Raw genomic sequence first — 18898 nt, 5'->3', positions numbered from 1 at the left:
CACACACAACACATGCCCAGGTAACAGGGCCAGTTTTAGGCAAAGTGGGGCCCTAGGCAAAAGTTTAAAATGGGGCCCCAAATGCTAACATATTGCACATCACACAGAAGCATTTCTGTTGTATTTATGTGCTCTGAGTTCAGGCCGCTAAACGAGTGTGATCGACAATAATAAAGTCGTTCAACACTTGTTTCATGGCCTCTTTACACCAACTGACAAAGAATGATGGGAACAGAACAATCACTATTAGATCAATCTGTCCCCATACAGTATCATGTTATCAGCAGCACATCTACAGTTTACACCGGGCGATGTGCTGCTGAGAACAATGATTTTTGTCCGGCATAAACAATCCAATCACTCAATGAATATGCAGCATTTTGCTTGTTTAGTATAATACACCTGTTACGTGTTACAGAACCACTTAGCACCCAGAATATGTTGTGCAGTTATATGGATGTATAATAGGTTCTATGTGAGATGCATGTCCCTAATGCATCAGCTCTCAGGCTGCGCCCCTGGGCAGAGGGGACACGATATTCTCCTTTTGTCCGCCCTCCCCCCACCTTTGTAATTTCCACAGTAAACATCGGCAGGCTCCGGCCACCTGCGGCTTTTGTAATGTATGTCTGGCCTGCCGCTTTTCTATTGGCCGTCCCTCTGTATCTGTGTGATATATTCTGTGTCCTGTGAGTAAAGTGTTGTCAGACTGGAAATACATGGAGAAGCAGTGATCTTTTATATGCGCCCATGTAAACAGGGAATTCCAGCCAGCGTCATTCATTCAGACTCCAGCCAACGCAGAGTGGACCTCCGAAAACACGGGGTGGTACTGAAAGAGGTACCCCAGCTTGGGTAGACCCCGTTACAACACCCCATAGTCCTCCATATATTATAATGTGCCCCACAGTCCTCCATATAGTATAATACGTATAATACACTCCTCATAGTCTAATATATAAAGCTCAAAGTGTGAATGTATGTGTGTATGTATGTGTGTATGTGTGTGTGTGTGTGTGTGTGTGTATATGTGTGTATGTCCGGGATAGGCATCCGCACCGTCGCAGCTACAGCCACAAAATTTGGCACAGTCACACGTCTGGACCCCGAGAGCGTCCTAAGCTATGTTGTGAGGCGAAATTTTAACCCTGCGCGTTCCAATTCACCAAACAATTTTGCCCCTATCTACATACTGGGGGGAAAAGGTTGTGTGCGTCAAGCCCCGCCCCTCATTGTGATGTAACAATGCGCCTATTTGCATACTGGGGAAGCAGTGTGTGCGTATCAAGCCCCGCCCCTCATTATGATGTCATAATGGTTGCCATGGCGACGCTGATGTCATCAAAGGTTGAAAGCCCTGCTGCCGCTCATTATGATGTCATAATGGTTGACTATGGAATGGAGGATGTGTGATGAGTATATGGGCACCGGACTATGGGATGGAGGATATGTATGATGGGTATATGGGAACGGGACTATGGGATGGAGGATGTGTGATGGGTATATGGGCACTGGACTATGGGATGGAGGATATGTATGACGGGTATATGGGCACGGGACTATGGGATGGCTGATATGTATATGGGCACGGACTATGGAATGGAGGATGTGTGATGGGTATATGGGCACTGGACTATGGGATGGAGGATATCTTTGACGGGTATATGGGCACGGGACTATGGGATGGCGGATGTGTGATGGGTATATGGGCACTGGACTATAGGATGGAGGATATGTATGAAGGGTATATGGGCACGGGACTATGGGATGGCGGATATGTATATGGGCACGGGACTCTGGGATGGAGGATGTGTGATGGGTATATAGGCACTGGACTATAGGATGGAGGATATGTATGAAGGGTATATGGGCACGGGACTATGAGATGGCGGATATGTATGATGGGTATATGGGCACGGCACTATGGGATGGAGGATATGTATGATGGGTATATGGGCATGGGACTATGAGATGAAGGATGTGTGATGAGTATATGGGCACTCGACTATGGGATGGCGAATATGTATGATGGGTATATGGGCATGGTACTATGGGATGGAGAATATGTATGATGGGTATATGGGCATGGGACTATGGGATGGAGAATATGTATGATGGGTATATGGGCATGGGACTATGGGATGGAGAATATGTATGATGGGTATATGGGCATGGGACTATGGGATGGAGGATGTGATGATTATATGGGCACTCGACTATGGGATGGAGGATATGTATGATGGGTATATGGGCACGGGCCTATGGGATCGTGGATGTATGATGGGTATATGGGCACGGGACTATGGGATGGAGGATAATTATAATTTTCTATAACTAACCACAGTTAGTTACTATGCCCGGGCAGCGCCGGGCTCTTCAGCTAGTCCTCCATATAGTATAATACACTCCCCATGGTCCTCCATATAGTATAATACACTCCCTATAGTATAATACACTCCCTATAGTCCCTCCATAAATTAAAATACACTCCTCAGTCCTCCATATATTATACACTTCCCATAGTCCTCCATATAGTATAATACACTCGTCAGTCCTCCATATAGTATAATACACTCCTCAGTCCTCCATATAGTATAATACACTCCTCATAGCCTTCCATATATTAAAATACACTCAGTCCTCTATATAGTACAATACACTACTCAGTCCTCCATATAGTATAATATACTCCTCATAGCCCTCCATATATTAAAATACACTCAGTCCTCCATATAGTATAATACATTACTCAGTCCTCCATATAGTATAATACACTCCTCGTAGTGCTCCATATAGCATAATGCAATGCCATAGTCATCCATGTAGTACAATTCACTTCCCATAGTATAATGCCCCCCATAGTTCTCCATATAGTACAGGGCAGTTTCTAGGGAATTTTGCCAACAGGGTGAACATCGAAAAAGCGCCCCCCCCGAACATTAACATGCTCAATACCCTGACAAATATCGTCACACCATGACCAGACCACATATTACCACCACATAGTCACCGAATAATACCACATACAAGGAACAAATAGCGCCGCACCATGGCCAGACCACATATTACCACCACAGTCACCGAATAATACCACATACAAGGAACAATTAGCGCCGTACCATGGCTAGACCACATATTACCACCACATAGTCACCGATTAATACCACATACAAGAAACAAATAGCGCCACACCATGACCAGGCCACATATTACCACCAGATAGTGACTGAATACTACAATACTAATCATTAATTAAAAACACAATACTAAGTGCAATTGTATACAGGAACTCTATATTTACTGTCAGTGTGCAGGTAACACACTGACTCACCAGTGACGTCTCTAGCTGAAGTCCTTCATCTTTGCTTTGCTTTTCATCCAGCACAGACCGCCATCACTTCTTCCAGCCAAGACTCGTCTCTGCATGAAATAACACAGTTACCTAGAGCACGGCTTCCAGAGCACATTTCCCACTTTTTCCCTTCTACACTACACGTCTGAATACAGACGTGCACCCACCATTAATACATAATTGGTTATTATGCAACCCACCATTCCAAATATAAATTATAATCCACCACTGTGCACCCACTAACTATAAATGTCACTTTCCCCATTTAATATATAAATTAGCACCTGTACTCTTTCCCCCAATTCATTACCAGGCACTTCAACCTCAACGCCCCCCCACTATGTACCTCCCGCTCTAACCCTAACACCGATTCATTATATTTACATGCCCCTCCTGCCTCAATTCATTGTCTTGTCTTTCGCACCCACCCTCTATTCATTATCAAATGCTCTACCCCACATTCAATACATCACTTACTCCCCCACACTCAAAATTCTTTATTTGTTCTCCAGATACTGTAGATCATTTACTCTCCTCACTTCCCACCTTCAATTTATCATTCACTCTCCTCACCCCCCACCTTCAATTAAATTGCTGTGCCCCGTCACTCACACTGAATTCATCATTTGCAGTCCCCCGTCCTCTCCCCCACATCATCATTTGCAGTCCTCCACTTTAATTTGAAGTCCCCTTCATTCGTTGCAGTCCCCTATCACCCCTCACTTCATCTGCAGTGCCCCTTCATCATTTGCAGCCCCCTATCCCCCTTCCATTTCATCATGTGCAGTCTCCCTTACCCCCACTTCATCATGTGCAGTTACTCTTACCCCCACATCATGTGCAGTCCCCTTTACCCAATTCATGTGCAGTCCCCCTTACCCCCAATTCATCCTGTGCAGTCCCCCTTACCCCCCCAATTCATCATGTGCAGTCCCCCTTACCGCCCATTTCATCATGTGCAGTCCCCCCTTCATCATGTGCAATCCCCCTTACCCCCATCATCAAGTGCAGCCGCACTCCATCATGTACAGCCCCCGCACCCCCCTCCATCATGTACAGGCTCAGCCCCCTGTACCCCTCTCCATCATATGCAGCCATATTCACCCCCCTCCATCATGTACAGGCTCAGCCCCATTCATCCCCCCTCCATCATGTGCAGCATATTCACCCCCCTCCATCATGTACAGGCTCAGCCCCTGCACCCCCCTCCATCATGTGCAGCCATATTCACCCCCCTCCATCATGTACAGGCTCAGCCCCATTCACCCCCCCCTCCATCATGTGCAGCATATTCACCCCCCTCCATCATGTACAGCTGCCACATTCACCCCCCTCCATGTACAGCCCCCTCACCCACTGAATTCATTAAAAAAAAAAAAAAAAAAAAGTTTCCCATACTTACCTCACAGCCACTCCCCAACAGCGCTTCTCTGCAGCCAGCGTCCGGGTACATGTCGGCGTCTGCGTGATGACGTAATCGCGCAGGCTCGACACCTGACCTGGAAGTAGAGAGGGAGCTGCGCAGCTGTCAAGGTGACGGCCGTGCACAGCTCCCTGCACGATACACTGTGAGGCGGGCGGCTGTATGCTGACGGCCGCGTCACAGAACAGAGCGCACGGCCGCACAGTACCGGATCGCGGCTCTGAATATCCCCGGTTTGGGGAACCGGCTGCTTTTTTATTAACCGGTTTCACCGAACCGGGGAGAACCTGCTGAATCCCACCCCACACAGACAGCTAGGCACTAGGCAGGCGCCCCCTGGCTTGGGTGGCGCCCTGGGCGATCGCACCCCCCGTCCCTCCTAAAAACGGCCCTGATATAGTATATGTATTCCCCATAGTCCTCAATACAGTGTAATGCAGCCCACATAGAGTATAATGCAGCCACCTCATAGAGCATAATGCAGCCACCCCACAGAGTATTATACAGCCCCGCCATACAATATAATGTAATCCCTCATAGAATATAATGCAGCCCCCCTCATATAGTATTATTCAGCCCCTCCATAGAATACCATATGGTAGCCCCCTCATAGAGTATAATGCAGCCACTCCATAGAATATAATGCAGCCCCCTTATATAGTATAATGTATCCCCTCCATAGAATAAAATGTAGCCCTCCTCATAGAGTATAATGCAGCCCCCCATACAATATAATCTAGCTCCCTCATAGAATATAATGAAGCCCCCCATGCAATATAATCTAGCCCCCCATAGAATATAACGCAGCCCCCTCATATATTATAATGTAGCCCCCTCATAGAGTATGATGCAATCACCCCTCATAGAATATAATAAATATAATACAGTATATAATGTAGCCCCCATAGGATATAATACAGCCCACCCCCCCCACAGAATATTATGTAGCCCCATCAAAGAGTATGATGCAATCCTCCCTCACAGAATATAATACAGCCCCCCATAGAATATAATACAGCCCATCTCCCCATAGAATATAATGTAGCCCCATCAAAGTGTATGATGCAATCCTCCCTCATAGAATATAATGCAGCCCACCTCCCTATAGAATATAATACAGCCGCCATAGAATATAATACAGCCCACCTCCCTATAGAATACAATGCAGCCCACCTCCCTATAGAATACAATGCAGCCCACCTCCATATACAGTAGAATATAATACCGCCCCGCATAGAATATAATACCGCCCCCCATAGAATATAATGTAGCCCACCCATAGAATATAATACAGCCCCCATAGAATATAATACAGTCCACCTCCCTATAGAATATAGTGTACCCCCCATAGTATTTCTGCCTATACTATGTCATCTACTGTAGTCATAGGTGACGGATAGCCGGTGAGGGATGGCCCAGCTATGAAGGTGTGGAGGAGGCGTTTTTTTTTTCTCTTTTAAATTTTGCCTTATATACAAGTCATTATACAAGTAAGAATGTTTCCTAACATTTTGTTCCTGTAAAATCTATTTTATATTACGTTTTGTATGTTTTATTGTCAGTTCGTAAAAGTGGAATAATACTCTGAAAACATTGTTCCCAGCAGCGACCTGGGAGTCAAAGTCCCATTCCATTTAAACGCTGTTTCCATCCATTTCAGTGATTTTGCTGCCTCCCCAGACCTCCTGTTAGGGTCTTCTGGAAAAATTCTCAAGTTTCCCATTGACTTCCATTATACTCATTCCTCATTTCGAGGCCATCCGAGCGTCCGACCTGCTCGATTCGAGTACTGAGCACTGGAGCATTTTAGTCCTCAATCATCCCTAATAATATAACACACAACCCATGAATAACCCGAAAGCTACATACTGTACATACCCAGATGTGAATATTTTAAACACTGCTCTGCAAAACTACGACAACGTAACAAGCGGTCTGTGTCACATTTTGCTTTTGTAACTTTTTTAGGTGTACAATGTGAGCTCAACGATAAAAGAAACAGATATTGACTACCTTGAGGTGAGAAAAAAGATTCTGAGTTGTTAATATCACTGATTTCACATTGTTTGGACATGGCTTGCATTTGTGGTAATATCTTCTGTTATTTCCTAGATTTACTGTCATGGACTCGGAAGCGATAAATTACATAATTTAAAGGTATAGTATGATTTTATGGTAAATGCCAAGTTTGCACAAGCTTATACAGATACTGTGGTTAATTTCCAAAGTCATATACACTTTTTTTTAAAGGGAACCTGACAGCTTTACCAGGACCCCAAACCGCCACCATGAATTTATTGCTAGCATTATGCCCTTCCTAACAAGCCCATTTTGTTGTCTTATTGATCTCTTTAGATGCCAAAAATATATTTTATAACTGGGCTTACAATATGCTAATTAAAGTTAAGGGGGCATTGTTTCCCCCAGACTGCCTCCCTGGCAATGTGCAGTAAGCGGCGTGTATGCCGGCTTTATTAGTGCTCTTGCTGAGTTAGGCAGCGGTAATGTACAACACAAACCAGCTGTCAATGCCGGCTCTTTGCAAATCTATGCCTCCCTAGCAATGCACACCCCAGTTGCACCCCCCGGCTTCATTACAGCATTGTGCATGGCCAGGGAGGTCACAGCCAAGGCCGGACTTGTCTATCTGGCAAATTCCAGATGGTCCGGTCCGCTGTTGGCCACATCAACCATGATGCTATTAACATTATCTATATATTGTCAACAATTGCGGCGAAGCACAGAGCCATCACTTACTTCGACAGGCCATAAGATAATTTCAGCCTGCTGCCTGCTGGAGGCCAGCACCACACAGAGGATATTGGTCAGTACGATGTAGTTTCTGCATCAACACAGCCTGTGTCCATTGCTTCAACCAAAACAGGATTGAAGAGATGGAGGCTGCAGCTGGATTAGGGGAGTATAAGATTTTTTTGTGTGTGCTTTGGGGGACCATCATACTATATGGGGGCTGTGGGTAAACATCTTACTATATGGGAGTTGTGGGGAACCATCATCCTATATGGGCGCATTGGGTGACATTCATTGTATATTCAGGCTGTTGAGACCATCATACAATATGGGAACTGTGGGTGAACACAATATTATATGGGGGCTTTGTGGGACCTTCATATTGTACTTTAGTTGTGAGGGACCATCATACTATATGGGGGCTGTGGGAGACCATAATACTATATGGGGACTGTGGAAGACAATTAAACTATATGGGGGCTGTCGGGGACCATTATACTATATGGGGTCTGTGTGGGACCATCATACTGTATTGTGGCTATTGGGGACCATCATACTCTTTGTTGGCTGTACAGGAACATTATACTATATGGAGGTCTCTGGAGGAACCATTATACTGTATTGGGGGTGTTGGTTACCATCTAACTATACTGGGGCTGAGGGGGACATCACTGTATTGGGGCTGTGGGGGACCATCATACTGTATTGGGGCTGTGGAGGACTATCATACTGTGTTGTGGCTGTGCGAACCATAATACTGTATTTCTGCTGAGGGGGAACATCATACTGTATGAGGGCTGTGGGGGAACATCATATCATATGGTAGCTGTGGGGGAGCATCATACTATATGGGGCTGTGGGAGAACATCATACTATATGGAGGCTGCGTCGGAACATCATACTATATGGGGGCTGTGGGGGACCATAAAACTGTGTGGGGGACCATCATACTATATGGGGGACAATGGAGGATCCATTATACTGTGTGTGTGGAGCTGTAGAGACCATGCTGTGGGAGGACCATCATACCGCGGGGGGACAGTGATAACCATCATACTCTATGGGGGACTGTGGTGACCATCGTACTGTGAGTGGGGCTGTTGTGACCATCATGCTGTGAGGGGGGACTTGAGTGACCACTATACTGTGTGTGTGTGGGGGGGCTCTGGAGACCATCTAACTGTGTGACGTTTGTGGGGCCATCATGTTGTGTAGGTGGAGAAATGTTGGAACATCATACTGTGTTGGGGCATGCTGGGGGGGAATCACACTTTTTCGGGCCCATAGAAGGGGTATCAGTGGGTGTAGAGGAATCAATACGGGCAAAATAACTGTATAAGTCTGGCAATACCCTAACCCTCTTCATGAATTAATAAGTTGGGCTGTACAGTATGTTCTTCTATGTGCCATGATAGGACTTTTGCTCTTGGGACCCATGATTTCTGTGTATGCTCCTGCATTATTACAATAAAGAGGCAATGGAGTTCATTATTACAAGGAGGCACAATGGGGAATCATCTTTATAGGGAGAGCACAGGAAGCATTATTATAAGAAAGCACAGGGGTGGGGTGATTATAATGAATTCGGGGTCGTTGTCCCCCTTCTACCAAATCCACCTCAGCGAGGCATGTTCTGACACCAACCTTAACTTCCTACCTAATAGATATGCAAATTGCCTCTTCAGAAAGAAAGAGGACTTTTACTCTACAGCGCTCTTCAAGTGACCAATGCCCACTTGATGGCCAAGCACTACATTTCAACGATTCAGTAGTTTTTCTCACAGGAAGACAGTTTCCGACTCAGGTACATTATCGGTAGAGTTGAGCGATACCAGCCGATACTTGAAAATATCGGATCGGAATGGATCGGCCGATCTTAAAAAAAAGTATCGGTATCGCCGATTCCGATACCGGGAACCAATGCAAGTCAATGGGGCCAAAATATCGGAATTAAAAAAAACCCTTTCTTTCCTTGTAGGTTAATTCTACATGAAGAAAAACAACAAGAATAATGTAGAATGTATTGTGGGAGGTGGAGGAGACATTAAAGCCATAGAGGTTTAGCCCAATCAAATGGAATAGCAGGAATTAAACTTTTTTTTTAAAGACGTTAGGAGTTACAAAGATATTGACTATGTTAGCCTCATTTATATTTTGCCAGACATGTATGTCTTCTTCTTCTTTCTTCTTTCTTCTTCTTTCTTATTCTTCTTCCTTTTTTTACCTTCTTCTTCTTCTTCTTATTCCTTTTTTTACATTCTTCTTCTTCTTCTTCCTTTTTTTACATTCTTCTTCTTCCTTTTTTTACATTCTTCTTCTTATTCCTTTTTTTACATTCTTCTTCTTCCTTTTTTTAAATTCTTCTACTTCCTTTTTTTACATTCTTCTTCTTCTTCCTTTTCTTACATTCTTCATATTCTTCTTATTCAACAATTATTATTCTACATATTCAACTTCTTCATCTTCTTCCTATTCTTTTTCATCATATTCTTGTTTGTGTCAGGCATTCCTGTAGTTGTTATCTAGAAAAGTTAGAAGTTTACACCTTCCGTTATGCCTGTCACAAAAGATTTACAACAGGATTTGTCCGCGTTCAGTTTGGCCTGCAGCAGCAGGCCTTTTCCAGGGGCACCACGAGGAGGAACGGACTCACCCCCATACACTGCTTAGTCTTCTTCTGCTTATAAATAAGATAATATCATTTGCTCAGAGTATTAGTCTTATGCTTAATGTTCTTCTGCTTTGTTTTTTTATGCTTCTTTGTCTTCTCTCTCTTGTTGTTCTGCATCTTGGTGGTTGTCTTCCTGTTCTTTGTCCTCTTGAACCAGCTGACGGTACTGGCACCCGGAGGGGCAGCAGAAGGAACAAGAGCCAATGGCACTACCGAGGACCAGCTGACGGTGCTGGAACCCGGTTACTAAGCAGGAGGTACCTGTGCTACAAAGCACTACGAAGGACCAGCAGACGTTGCCGGAACTCGGATACCGAGATGGAGGCACCTAGGCCAAAGGCTCTGACGAGAACCAGCTGACGGTGCTGGAACCCGGAGGGGTAGCAGAAGCTGCAAGAGCAAATGGAAATAGCGAGGACCAGCTGACAGTGCTGGCACCCGGAGGGGCAGCAGAAGGAATAAGAGCCAATGGCACAACCGAGGACCAGCTGACGGTGCTGGAACCCGGTTACTAAGCAGGAGGTACCTGTGCTACAAAGCACTACCAAGGACCAGCAGACGTTGCCGGAACTCGGATACCGAGATGGAGGCACCTAGGCCAAAGGCTCTGACGAGAACCAGCTGACGGTGCTGGAACCCGGAGGGGTAGCAGAAGCTGCAAGAGCAAATGGAAATAGCGAGGACCAGCTGACAGTGCTGGCACCCGGAGGGGCAGCAGAAGGAATAAGAGCCAATGGCACAACCGAGGACCAGCTGACGGTGCTGGAACCCGGTTACTAAGCAGGAGGTACCTGTGCTACAAAGCACTACCAAGGACCAGCAGACGTTGCCGGAACTCGGATACCGAGATGGAGGCACCTAGGCCAAAGGCTCTGACGAGAACCAGCTGACGGTGCTGGAACCCGGAGGGGTAGCAGAAGCTGCAAGAGCAAATGGAAATAGCGAGGACCAGCTGACAGTGCTGGCACCCGGAGGGGCAGCAGAAGGAATAAAAGCCAATGGCACAACCGAGGACCAGCTGACGGTGCTGGAACCCGGTTACTAAGCAGGAGGTACCTGTGCTACAAAGCACTACCAAGGACCAGCAGACGTTGCCGGAACTCGGATACCGAGATGGAGGCAACTAGGCCAAAGGCTCTGACGAGAACCAGCTGACGGTGCTGGAACCCGGAGGGGTAGCAGAAGCTGCAAGAGCAAATGGAAATAGCGAGGACCAGCTGACAGTGCTGGCACCCGGAGGGGCAGCAGAAGGAATAAGAGCCAATGGCACAACCGAGGACCAGCTGACGGTGCTGGAACCCGGTTACTAAGCAGGAGGTACCTGTGCTACAAAGCACTACCAAGGACCAGCAGACGTTGCCGGAACTCGGATACCGAGATGGAGGCACCTAGGCCAAAGGCTCTGACGAGAACCAGCTGACGGTGCTGGAACCCGGAGGGGTAGCAGAAGTTACCCCTGAAAAGCAAAGTTGGCATGCCGCAAGCTGGCCGCAGTTACCGAATCACACAGTCCTACAGGGGGTGCTTGTCCTACTGGCACTACGGAACAAGCCTTTCTTACCAGAACCCGCAGTCCACATAGGAAGCACCTAAACTGCTGGCACCCTAGCCTCGGCTAACCCAACCGCAACACGACATAGCAACTTGGGGTGGCAAACTGACATTGACACTTCCCGGAAACAGCAGGCAGGGCTGGAACCAAGCTGGGCAGGAGGGAGTACCCGTGCCAAAGTCAGTTATGAGCAGCAACTGGCGATGTTGGAGCCCAGGGACAAGCACTTAGCAGGCTGAGGCCTGATGTGCTGTCAATTGGGAGGCAGCAGGACAGATTGCCATCAAAACAGCAGGGGAACAGCTGACGTTACTGAACCCCACAAACACAGGAGCTAGTGTTTTACTCTGTGAAGACGGCACTTCCGAGCAACAACTGGCTGTGTTGAAGCCCAGGGACAAGCACGGAGCAGGCTGAGGCTGCATTGAAGAAATTTTAAGATCGGTTGTAGACTTCTACTAATTTTAACCAAGCTCCACTTAGGCCTGTGGCTTCACTGATTTTCGTATTTCCCCTGTCCTCCAACCCCGCCAGTTACAGCTCCGAAGTGGCGTCTGCACAATCCACACTTGTTCCTGTGTTCCAGGTGTTCAGTCCGGTCAGTTAATCCCCTGATGTGTGTCCGGCAATGTCGCCTACTCTGTCCACATTCCCATAACGGGAATGTGGACAGAGCAGGCGACATTGCCGGACACACATCAGGGGATTAACTGACCGGACTGAACACCTGGAACACAGGAACAAGTGTGGATTGTGCAGACGCCACTTCGGAGCTGTAACTGGCAGGGTTGGAGGACAGGGGAAATACGAGAGACAGTGGAGCCACAGGCCTAATTGGAGCACGGTTAAAAATCAGTAGTGGTACGACTGTGTAGGCAGCAGGAGACTTTGCCATCCACACAGCAGGGGATCAGCTGACGTTACTGAACCCCACTGAGACACGGGAGCAAGTGTCTCTTTCCGTGTGGACGGCACTTCCGAGCTACAACTGGCTGTGTTGAAGCCCAGGAAATAGGAGGGTGTAGGCAGAGGCCTACTGTCTTTGGAATGCAGAGACAGCAGGAGAGACTGCCATCCACACAGCAGGGGATCAGCTAGCGTTACTGAACCCCACTGAGACACGGGAGCAAGTGTCTCTTTCCGTGTGGACGGCACTTCCGAGCTACAACTGGCTGTGTTGAAGCCCAGGAAATAGGAGGGTGTAGGCAGAGGCCTACTGTCTTTGGAATGCAGAGACAGCAGGAGAGACTGCCATCCACACAGCAGGGGATCAGCTAGCGTTACTGAACCCCACTGAGACACGGGAGCAAGTGTCTCTTTCCGTGTGGACGGCACTTCCGAGCTACAGCTGGCTGTGTTGAAGCCCAGGAAATAGGAGGGTGTAGGCAGAGGCCTACTGTCTTTGGAATGCAGAGACAGCAGGAGAGACTGCCATCCACACAGCAGGGGATCAGCTAGCGTTACTGAACCCCACTGAGACACGGGAGCAAGTGTTTCTTTCCGTGTGGACGGCACTTCCGAGCTACAACTGGCTGTGTTGAAGCCCAGGAAATAGGAGGGTGTAGGCAGAGGCCTACTGTCTTTGGAATGCAGAGACAGCAGGAGAGACTGCCATCCACACAGCAGGGGATCAGCTAGCGTTACTGAACCCCACTGAGACACGGGAGCAAGTGTCTCTTTCCGTGTGGACGGCACTTCCGAGCTACAACTGGCTGTGTTGAAGCCCAGGAAATAGGAGGGTGTAGGCAGAGGCCTACTGTCTTTGGAATGCAGAGACAGCAGGAGAGACTGCCATCCACACAGCAGGGGATCAGCTAGCGTTACTGAACCCCACTGAGACACGGGAGCAAGTGTCTCTTTCCGTGTGGACGGCACTTCCGAGCTACAACTGGCTGTGTTGAAGCCCAGGAAATAGGAGGGTGTAGGCAGAGGCCTACTGTCTTTGGAATGCAGAGACAGCAGGACAGACTGCCATCCACACAGCAGGGGATCAGCTAGCGTTACTGAACCCCACTGAGACACGGGAGCAAGTGTCTCTTTCCGTGTGGACGGCACTTCCGAGCTACAACTGGCTGTGTTGAAGCCCAGGAAATAGGAGGGTGTAGGCAGAGGCCTACTGTCTTTGGAATGCAGAGACAGCAGGAGAGACTGCCATCCACACAGCAGGGGATCAGCTGACGTTACTGAACCCCACTGAGACACGGGAGCAAGTATCTCTTTCCGTGTGGACGGCACTTCCGAGCTACAACTGGCTGTGTTGAAGCCCAGGAAATAGGAGGGTGTAGGCAGAGGCCTACTATCTTTGGAATGTGGAGACAGCAGGAGAGACTGCCATCCACACAGCAGGGGATCAGCTGACGTTACTGAACCCCACTGAGACACGGGAGCAAGTGTCTCTTTCCGTGTGGACAGCACTTCCGAGCTACAACTGGCTGTGTTGAAGCCCAGGGACAAGCACGGAGCAGGCTGAGGCTGCATTGAAGAAATTTTAAGATCGGTTGTAGACTTCTACTAATTTTAACCGTGCTCCACTTAGGCCTGTGGCTTCACTGAATTTCGTATTTCCCCTATCCTCCAACTCCGCCAGTTACAGCTCCGAAGTGGCGTCTGCACAATCCACACTTGTTCCTGTGTTCCAGGTGTTCAGTCCGGTCAGTTAATCCCCTGATGTGTGTCCGGCAATGCCGCCTGCTCTGTCCACATTCCCATAACTAGTTTGAGTGTTAGTGGGGTTCAGCACTGCCAGCTGTTCCCCTGCTGTGGAGATGGCAAGTCTCCTGCTGCCTTCACCTGCCAAAAGCAACAGGCCCCAGCCTGCTCCACGCCTAATCCTGGGCTCCAACAGCGTCAGTTGGTGTTCAGAAGTGTCGTCTCCACAGAGCCAAACACATTCGTTCGAGTGTTCTAGTTATGGGAATGTGGACAGAGCAGGCGACATTGCCGGACACACATCAGGGGATTAACTGACCGGACTGAACACCTGGAACACAGAAACAAGTGTGGATTGTGCAGACGCCACTTCGGAGCTGTAACTGGCGGGGTTGGAGGACAGGGGAAATACGAAAATCAGTGAAGCCACAGGCCTAAGTGGAGCACGGTTAAAAATCAGTAGTAGTAGGACTGTGTAGGCAGCAGGAGACTTGCCATCTCCACAGCAGGGGAACAGCTGGCAGTGCTGAACCCCACTAACACTCGAACGAATGTGTTTGGCTCTGTGGAGACGACACTTCTGAACACCAACTGACGCTGTTGGAGCCCAGGATTAGGCGTGGAGCAGGCTGGGGCCTACTGGATTTTGGCAGGTGAAGGTAGCAGGAGACTTGCCATCTCCACAGCAGGGGAACAGCTGGCAGTGCTGAACCCCACTAACACTCGAACGAATGTGTTTGGCTCTGTGGAGACGACACTTCTGAACACCAACTGACGCTGTTGGAGCCCAGGATTAGGCGTGGAGCAGGCTGGGGCCTACTGGATTTTGGCAGGTGAAGGCAGCAGGAGACTTGCCATCTCCACAGCAGGGGAACAGCTGGCAGTGCTGAACCCCACTAACACTCGAACGAATGTGTTTGGCTCTGTGGAGACGACACTTCTGAACACCAACTGATGCTGTTGGAGCCCAGGATTAGGCGTAGAGCAGGCTGGGGCCTACTGGATTTTGGCAGGTGAAGGTAGCAGGAGACTTGCCATCTCCACAGCAGGGGAACAGCTGGCAGTGCTGAACCCCACTAACACTCGAACGAATGTGTTTGGCTCTGTGGAGACGACACTTCTGAACACCAACTGACGCTGTTGGAGCCCAGGATTAGGCGTGGAGCAGGCTGGGGCCTGTTGCTTTTGGCAGATGAAGGCAGCAGGAGACTTGCCATCTCCACAGCAGGGGAACAGCTGGCAGTGCTGAACCCCACTAACACTCGAACGAATGTGTTTGGCTCTGTGGAGACGACACTTCTGAACACCAACTGACGCTGTTGGAGCCCAGGATTAGGCGTGGAGCAGGCTGGGGCCTACTGGATTTTGGCAGGTGAAGGCAGCAGGAGACTTGCCATCTCCACAGCAGGGGAACAGCTGGCAGTGCTGAACCCCACTAACACTCGAACGAATGTGTTTGGCTCTGTGGAGACGACACTTCTGAACACCAACTGACGCTGTTGGAGCCCAGGATTAGGCGTGGAGCAGGCTGGGGCCTACTGGATTTTGGCAGGTGAAGGCAGCAGGAGACTTGCCATCTCCACAGCAGGGGAACAGCTGGCAGTGCTGAACCCCACTAACACTCGAACGAATGTGTTTGGCTCTGTGGAGACGACACTTCTGAACACCAACTGACGCTGTTGGAGCCCAGGATTAGGCGTGGAGCAGGCTGGGGCCTGTTTCTTTTGGCAGGTGAAGGCAGCAGGAGACTTGCCATCTCCACAGCAGGGGAACAGCTGGCAGTGCTGAACCCCACTAACACTCCAACGAATGTGTTTGGCTCTGTGGAGACGACACTTCTGAACACCAACTGACGCTGTTGGAGCCCAGAATTAGGCGTGGAGCAGGCTGGGGCCTACTGGATTTTGGCAGGTGAAGGCAGCAGGAGACTTGCCATCTCCACAGCAGGGGAACAGCTGGCAGTGCTGAACCCCACTAACACTCGAACGAATGTGTTTGGCTCTGTGGAGACGACACTTCTGAACACCAACTGACGCTGTTGGAGCCCAGGATTAGGCGTGGAGCAGGCTGGGGCCTGTTGCTTTTGGCAGGTGAAGGCAGCAGGAGACTTGCCATCTCCACAGCAGGGGAACAGCTGGCAGTGCTGAACCCCACTAACACTCGAACGAATGTGTTTGGCTCTGTGGAGACGACACTTCTGAACACCAACTGACGCTGTTGGAGCCCAGGATTAGGCGTGGAGCAGGCTGGGGCCTACTGGATTTTGGCAGGTGAAGGCAGCAGGAGACTTGCCATCTCCACAGCAGGGGAACAGCTGGCAGTGCTGAACCCCACTAACACTTGAACGAATGTGTTTGGCTCTGTGGATACGACACTTCTGAACACCAACTGACACTTTTGGAGCCCAGGATTACGCATGCCGCATGCAGAGGCCAATGGGCAGCGGTTTTTATGGAGGTTGTTGACTACTACTGATTCTAACCATGCTCCACTTAGGCCTCTGGCTCCACTGTCTCTACTATTTACCCTGGCCTCCAACCCCGCCAGCTACATCTCTGAAGTGGCGTCAGCACAATCTACACTTGTTCCTGTGTTACTGGTGCTCAGTCCCGTCAGTTGATCCCCTGATGTTTGTCCGGCAAGTTCGCCAGCTCTGTCCTCATTCCCACTACTGGTTATGGGAATGTGGACAGAGCAGGAGACCTTGCCGGACACACATCAGGGGATAAACTGATGGGACTGAGCCACAGGAACACAGGAACAAGTGTAGATTGTGCTGACGCCACTTCAGAGATGTAGATGGCGGGGTTGGAGGTCAGGGGAAATAGTAGAGACAGTGGAGCCAGAGACCTAAGTTGGGCACGGTTAAAAATCAGTAGTGGTTTGAATGTTGATGGAGCTGGTGACTTTGCCGTGCACACAGCAGGGGATCAGCTGGCGTTACTGAACCCCACTAACACAGGAGCTAGTGTGTTTCTCTGTGCAGACGACACATCTGAGCGACAACTGGCTGTGTTGAAGCACAGGGATTATAGTTCAGGTGGTAGAAAAATGAACACACCAGCAGACCTGGATACAGTTGCCAACCACTAATTTAGTCTGTAAGAGGAATGGCAAAGTCTTTGGAGATCCAGGCCTTGTTCATTTTCAGAAAAGTCAGCCGGTCAACATTATCGGAAGATAGTCGCGTGCGACGGTCTGTTAGTACACCACCTGCGGCACTAAAGACACGTTCCGATAATACACTGGCAGCAGGGCAAGCCAGCACCTCCAATGCATACTGGCTAAGCTCTGGCCATGTATCCAGCTTAGAGACCCAAAACTTGAAGGGGGAAGAGCCATCTGGGAGTACAGTGACAGGGCAAGACATGTAGTCTGACACCATCTGACGGAAGCGTTGCCTCCTGCTGACTCGAGGCGTCGCTGATGGTGTAGACAATTGTGGTGGACACACAAAACTTTGCCACATTTGGGCCATAGTGGTCTTGCCTTGTGCTGCGGCGCTGCCTCTGCTCCCTCTTTGTGCAGTTTCCTCCACTGCCTCGACGCACAGAGCTGCTTTGTAAAGTACTAGCAACAATGCTGTCGGGTGGAATGGAAAACATTATGGACTGCACCAGTGACTCTTCGTACTCCCGCAGTTTACGCTCCCGGTTCAACGTTGGTATGAGCCTTTGTACGCTGTCCCGGTAGCGAGGATCTAGGAGGGTGTACACCCAATAATCAGCCGAGAGGAGAATGTGGGCGATGCGGCGGTCGTTTCTCAGGCACTGCAGCATGAAATCAACCATGTGCTGCAGACTCCCAACTGCCAAAGAACCGCTGTCCCCTGTTTGAGGCGTGACCTCGGCCTGCTCTGCATCACCCCACCCTCGCTGTACATACTGAGTAGAGGTTTGTGTACCTCCCTCCTCTGGAGAGATGTCTTCCTCCTCCATCGACTCCTCCTCATCCTCCTCACAAAGTGTCCCCTGCCTAGGCCTTTGTGAGGAAACACGTAGCGCAGACTGTCCAGAAGCAGATGGCATTTGGGACTCCTCATCCTCCTCCTCTTCCGAAACCTCATCCCTTAGTGCTTGCAGTGTTTGTTGAAGCAGGCAGATAAGGGGGACAGTCATGCTGACTAGTGCATCATCTGCACTCGCCATCCGCGTGGATTCATCGAAGGCACGCAAAACGAGGCAGATGTCCTTCATAGAGGCCCACTCAATGGTGCTGAAGTGTGAACGGCGCACAGTGCGACTTGTTTGCGCCTGATGCAGCTGGTACTCCATGACTGCTGCCTGCTGCTCACACAACCGCTCCAACATATGTAACGTTGAATTCCACCGGGTGGGTAGGTCACATATGATGCGATGTTCCGGAAGGCCAAATCGTCGCTGCAGAGCAGCGAGGCGCGATCTTGCCGTGCTGGAACGCCGCAAGTGAGCGCACTCTATGCGGACCTTGTGCAACAGTGCATCAACATCCGGATAGTCCCTCAGAAAGCTCTGCACGACC

The 18898-nt window shown here is 49.3% G+C and overlaps 1 protein-coding gene and 1 non-coding gene across 7 annotated transcripts in view; one reads left to right on the top strand and one right to left on the bottom strand.

Moving 5' to 3' along the window:
• LOC141100392 (RING finger protein 112-like) overlaps positions 1–18898 on the top strand; it is a 235905-nt gene that overhangs the window by 110308 nt on the left and 106699 nt on the right. For all 6 annotated transcript variants that reach the window (XM_073588856.1, XM_073588853.1, XM_073588854.1 and 3 more), the window contains 2 exons: positions 6744–6794; positions 6888–6932. In XM_073588856.1, the coding sequence (XP_073444957.1) occupies positions 6744–6794; positions 6888–6932 (96 nt within the window). The remainder of the gene's footprint in view (positions 1–6743; positions 6795–6887; positions 6933–18898) is intronic.
• LOC141100468 (small nucleolar RNA SNORD17) lies at positions 12344–12476 on the bottom strand. Its single transcript, XR_012234701.1, has one exon. It is a non-coding gene; the product is annotated as a small nucleolar RNA SNORD17 (small nucleolar RNA).

This window comes from Dendrobates tinctorius, unplaced genomic scaffold (genome assembly GCF_039654945.1).
Source record: "Dendrobates tinctorius isolate UK_male_01 unplaced genomic scaffold, ASM3965494v1 ptg000104l, whole genome shotgun sequence".
Classification (NCBI taxonomy): Eukaryota; Metazoa; Chordata; class Amphibia; order Anura; family Dendrobatidae; genus Dendrobates; species Dendrobates tinctorius.
This window is presented reverse-complemented; position numbering and strand designations above follow the sequence as displayed.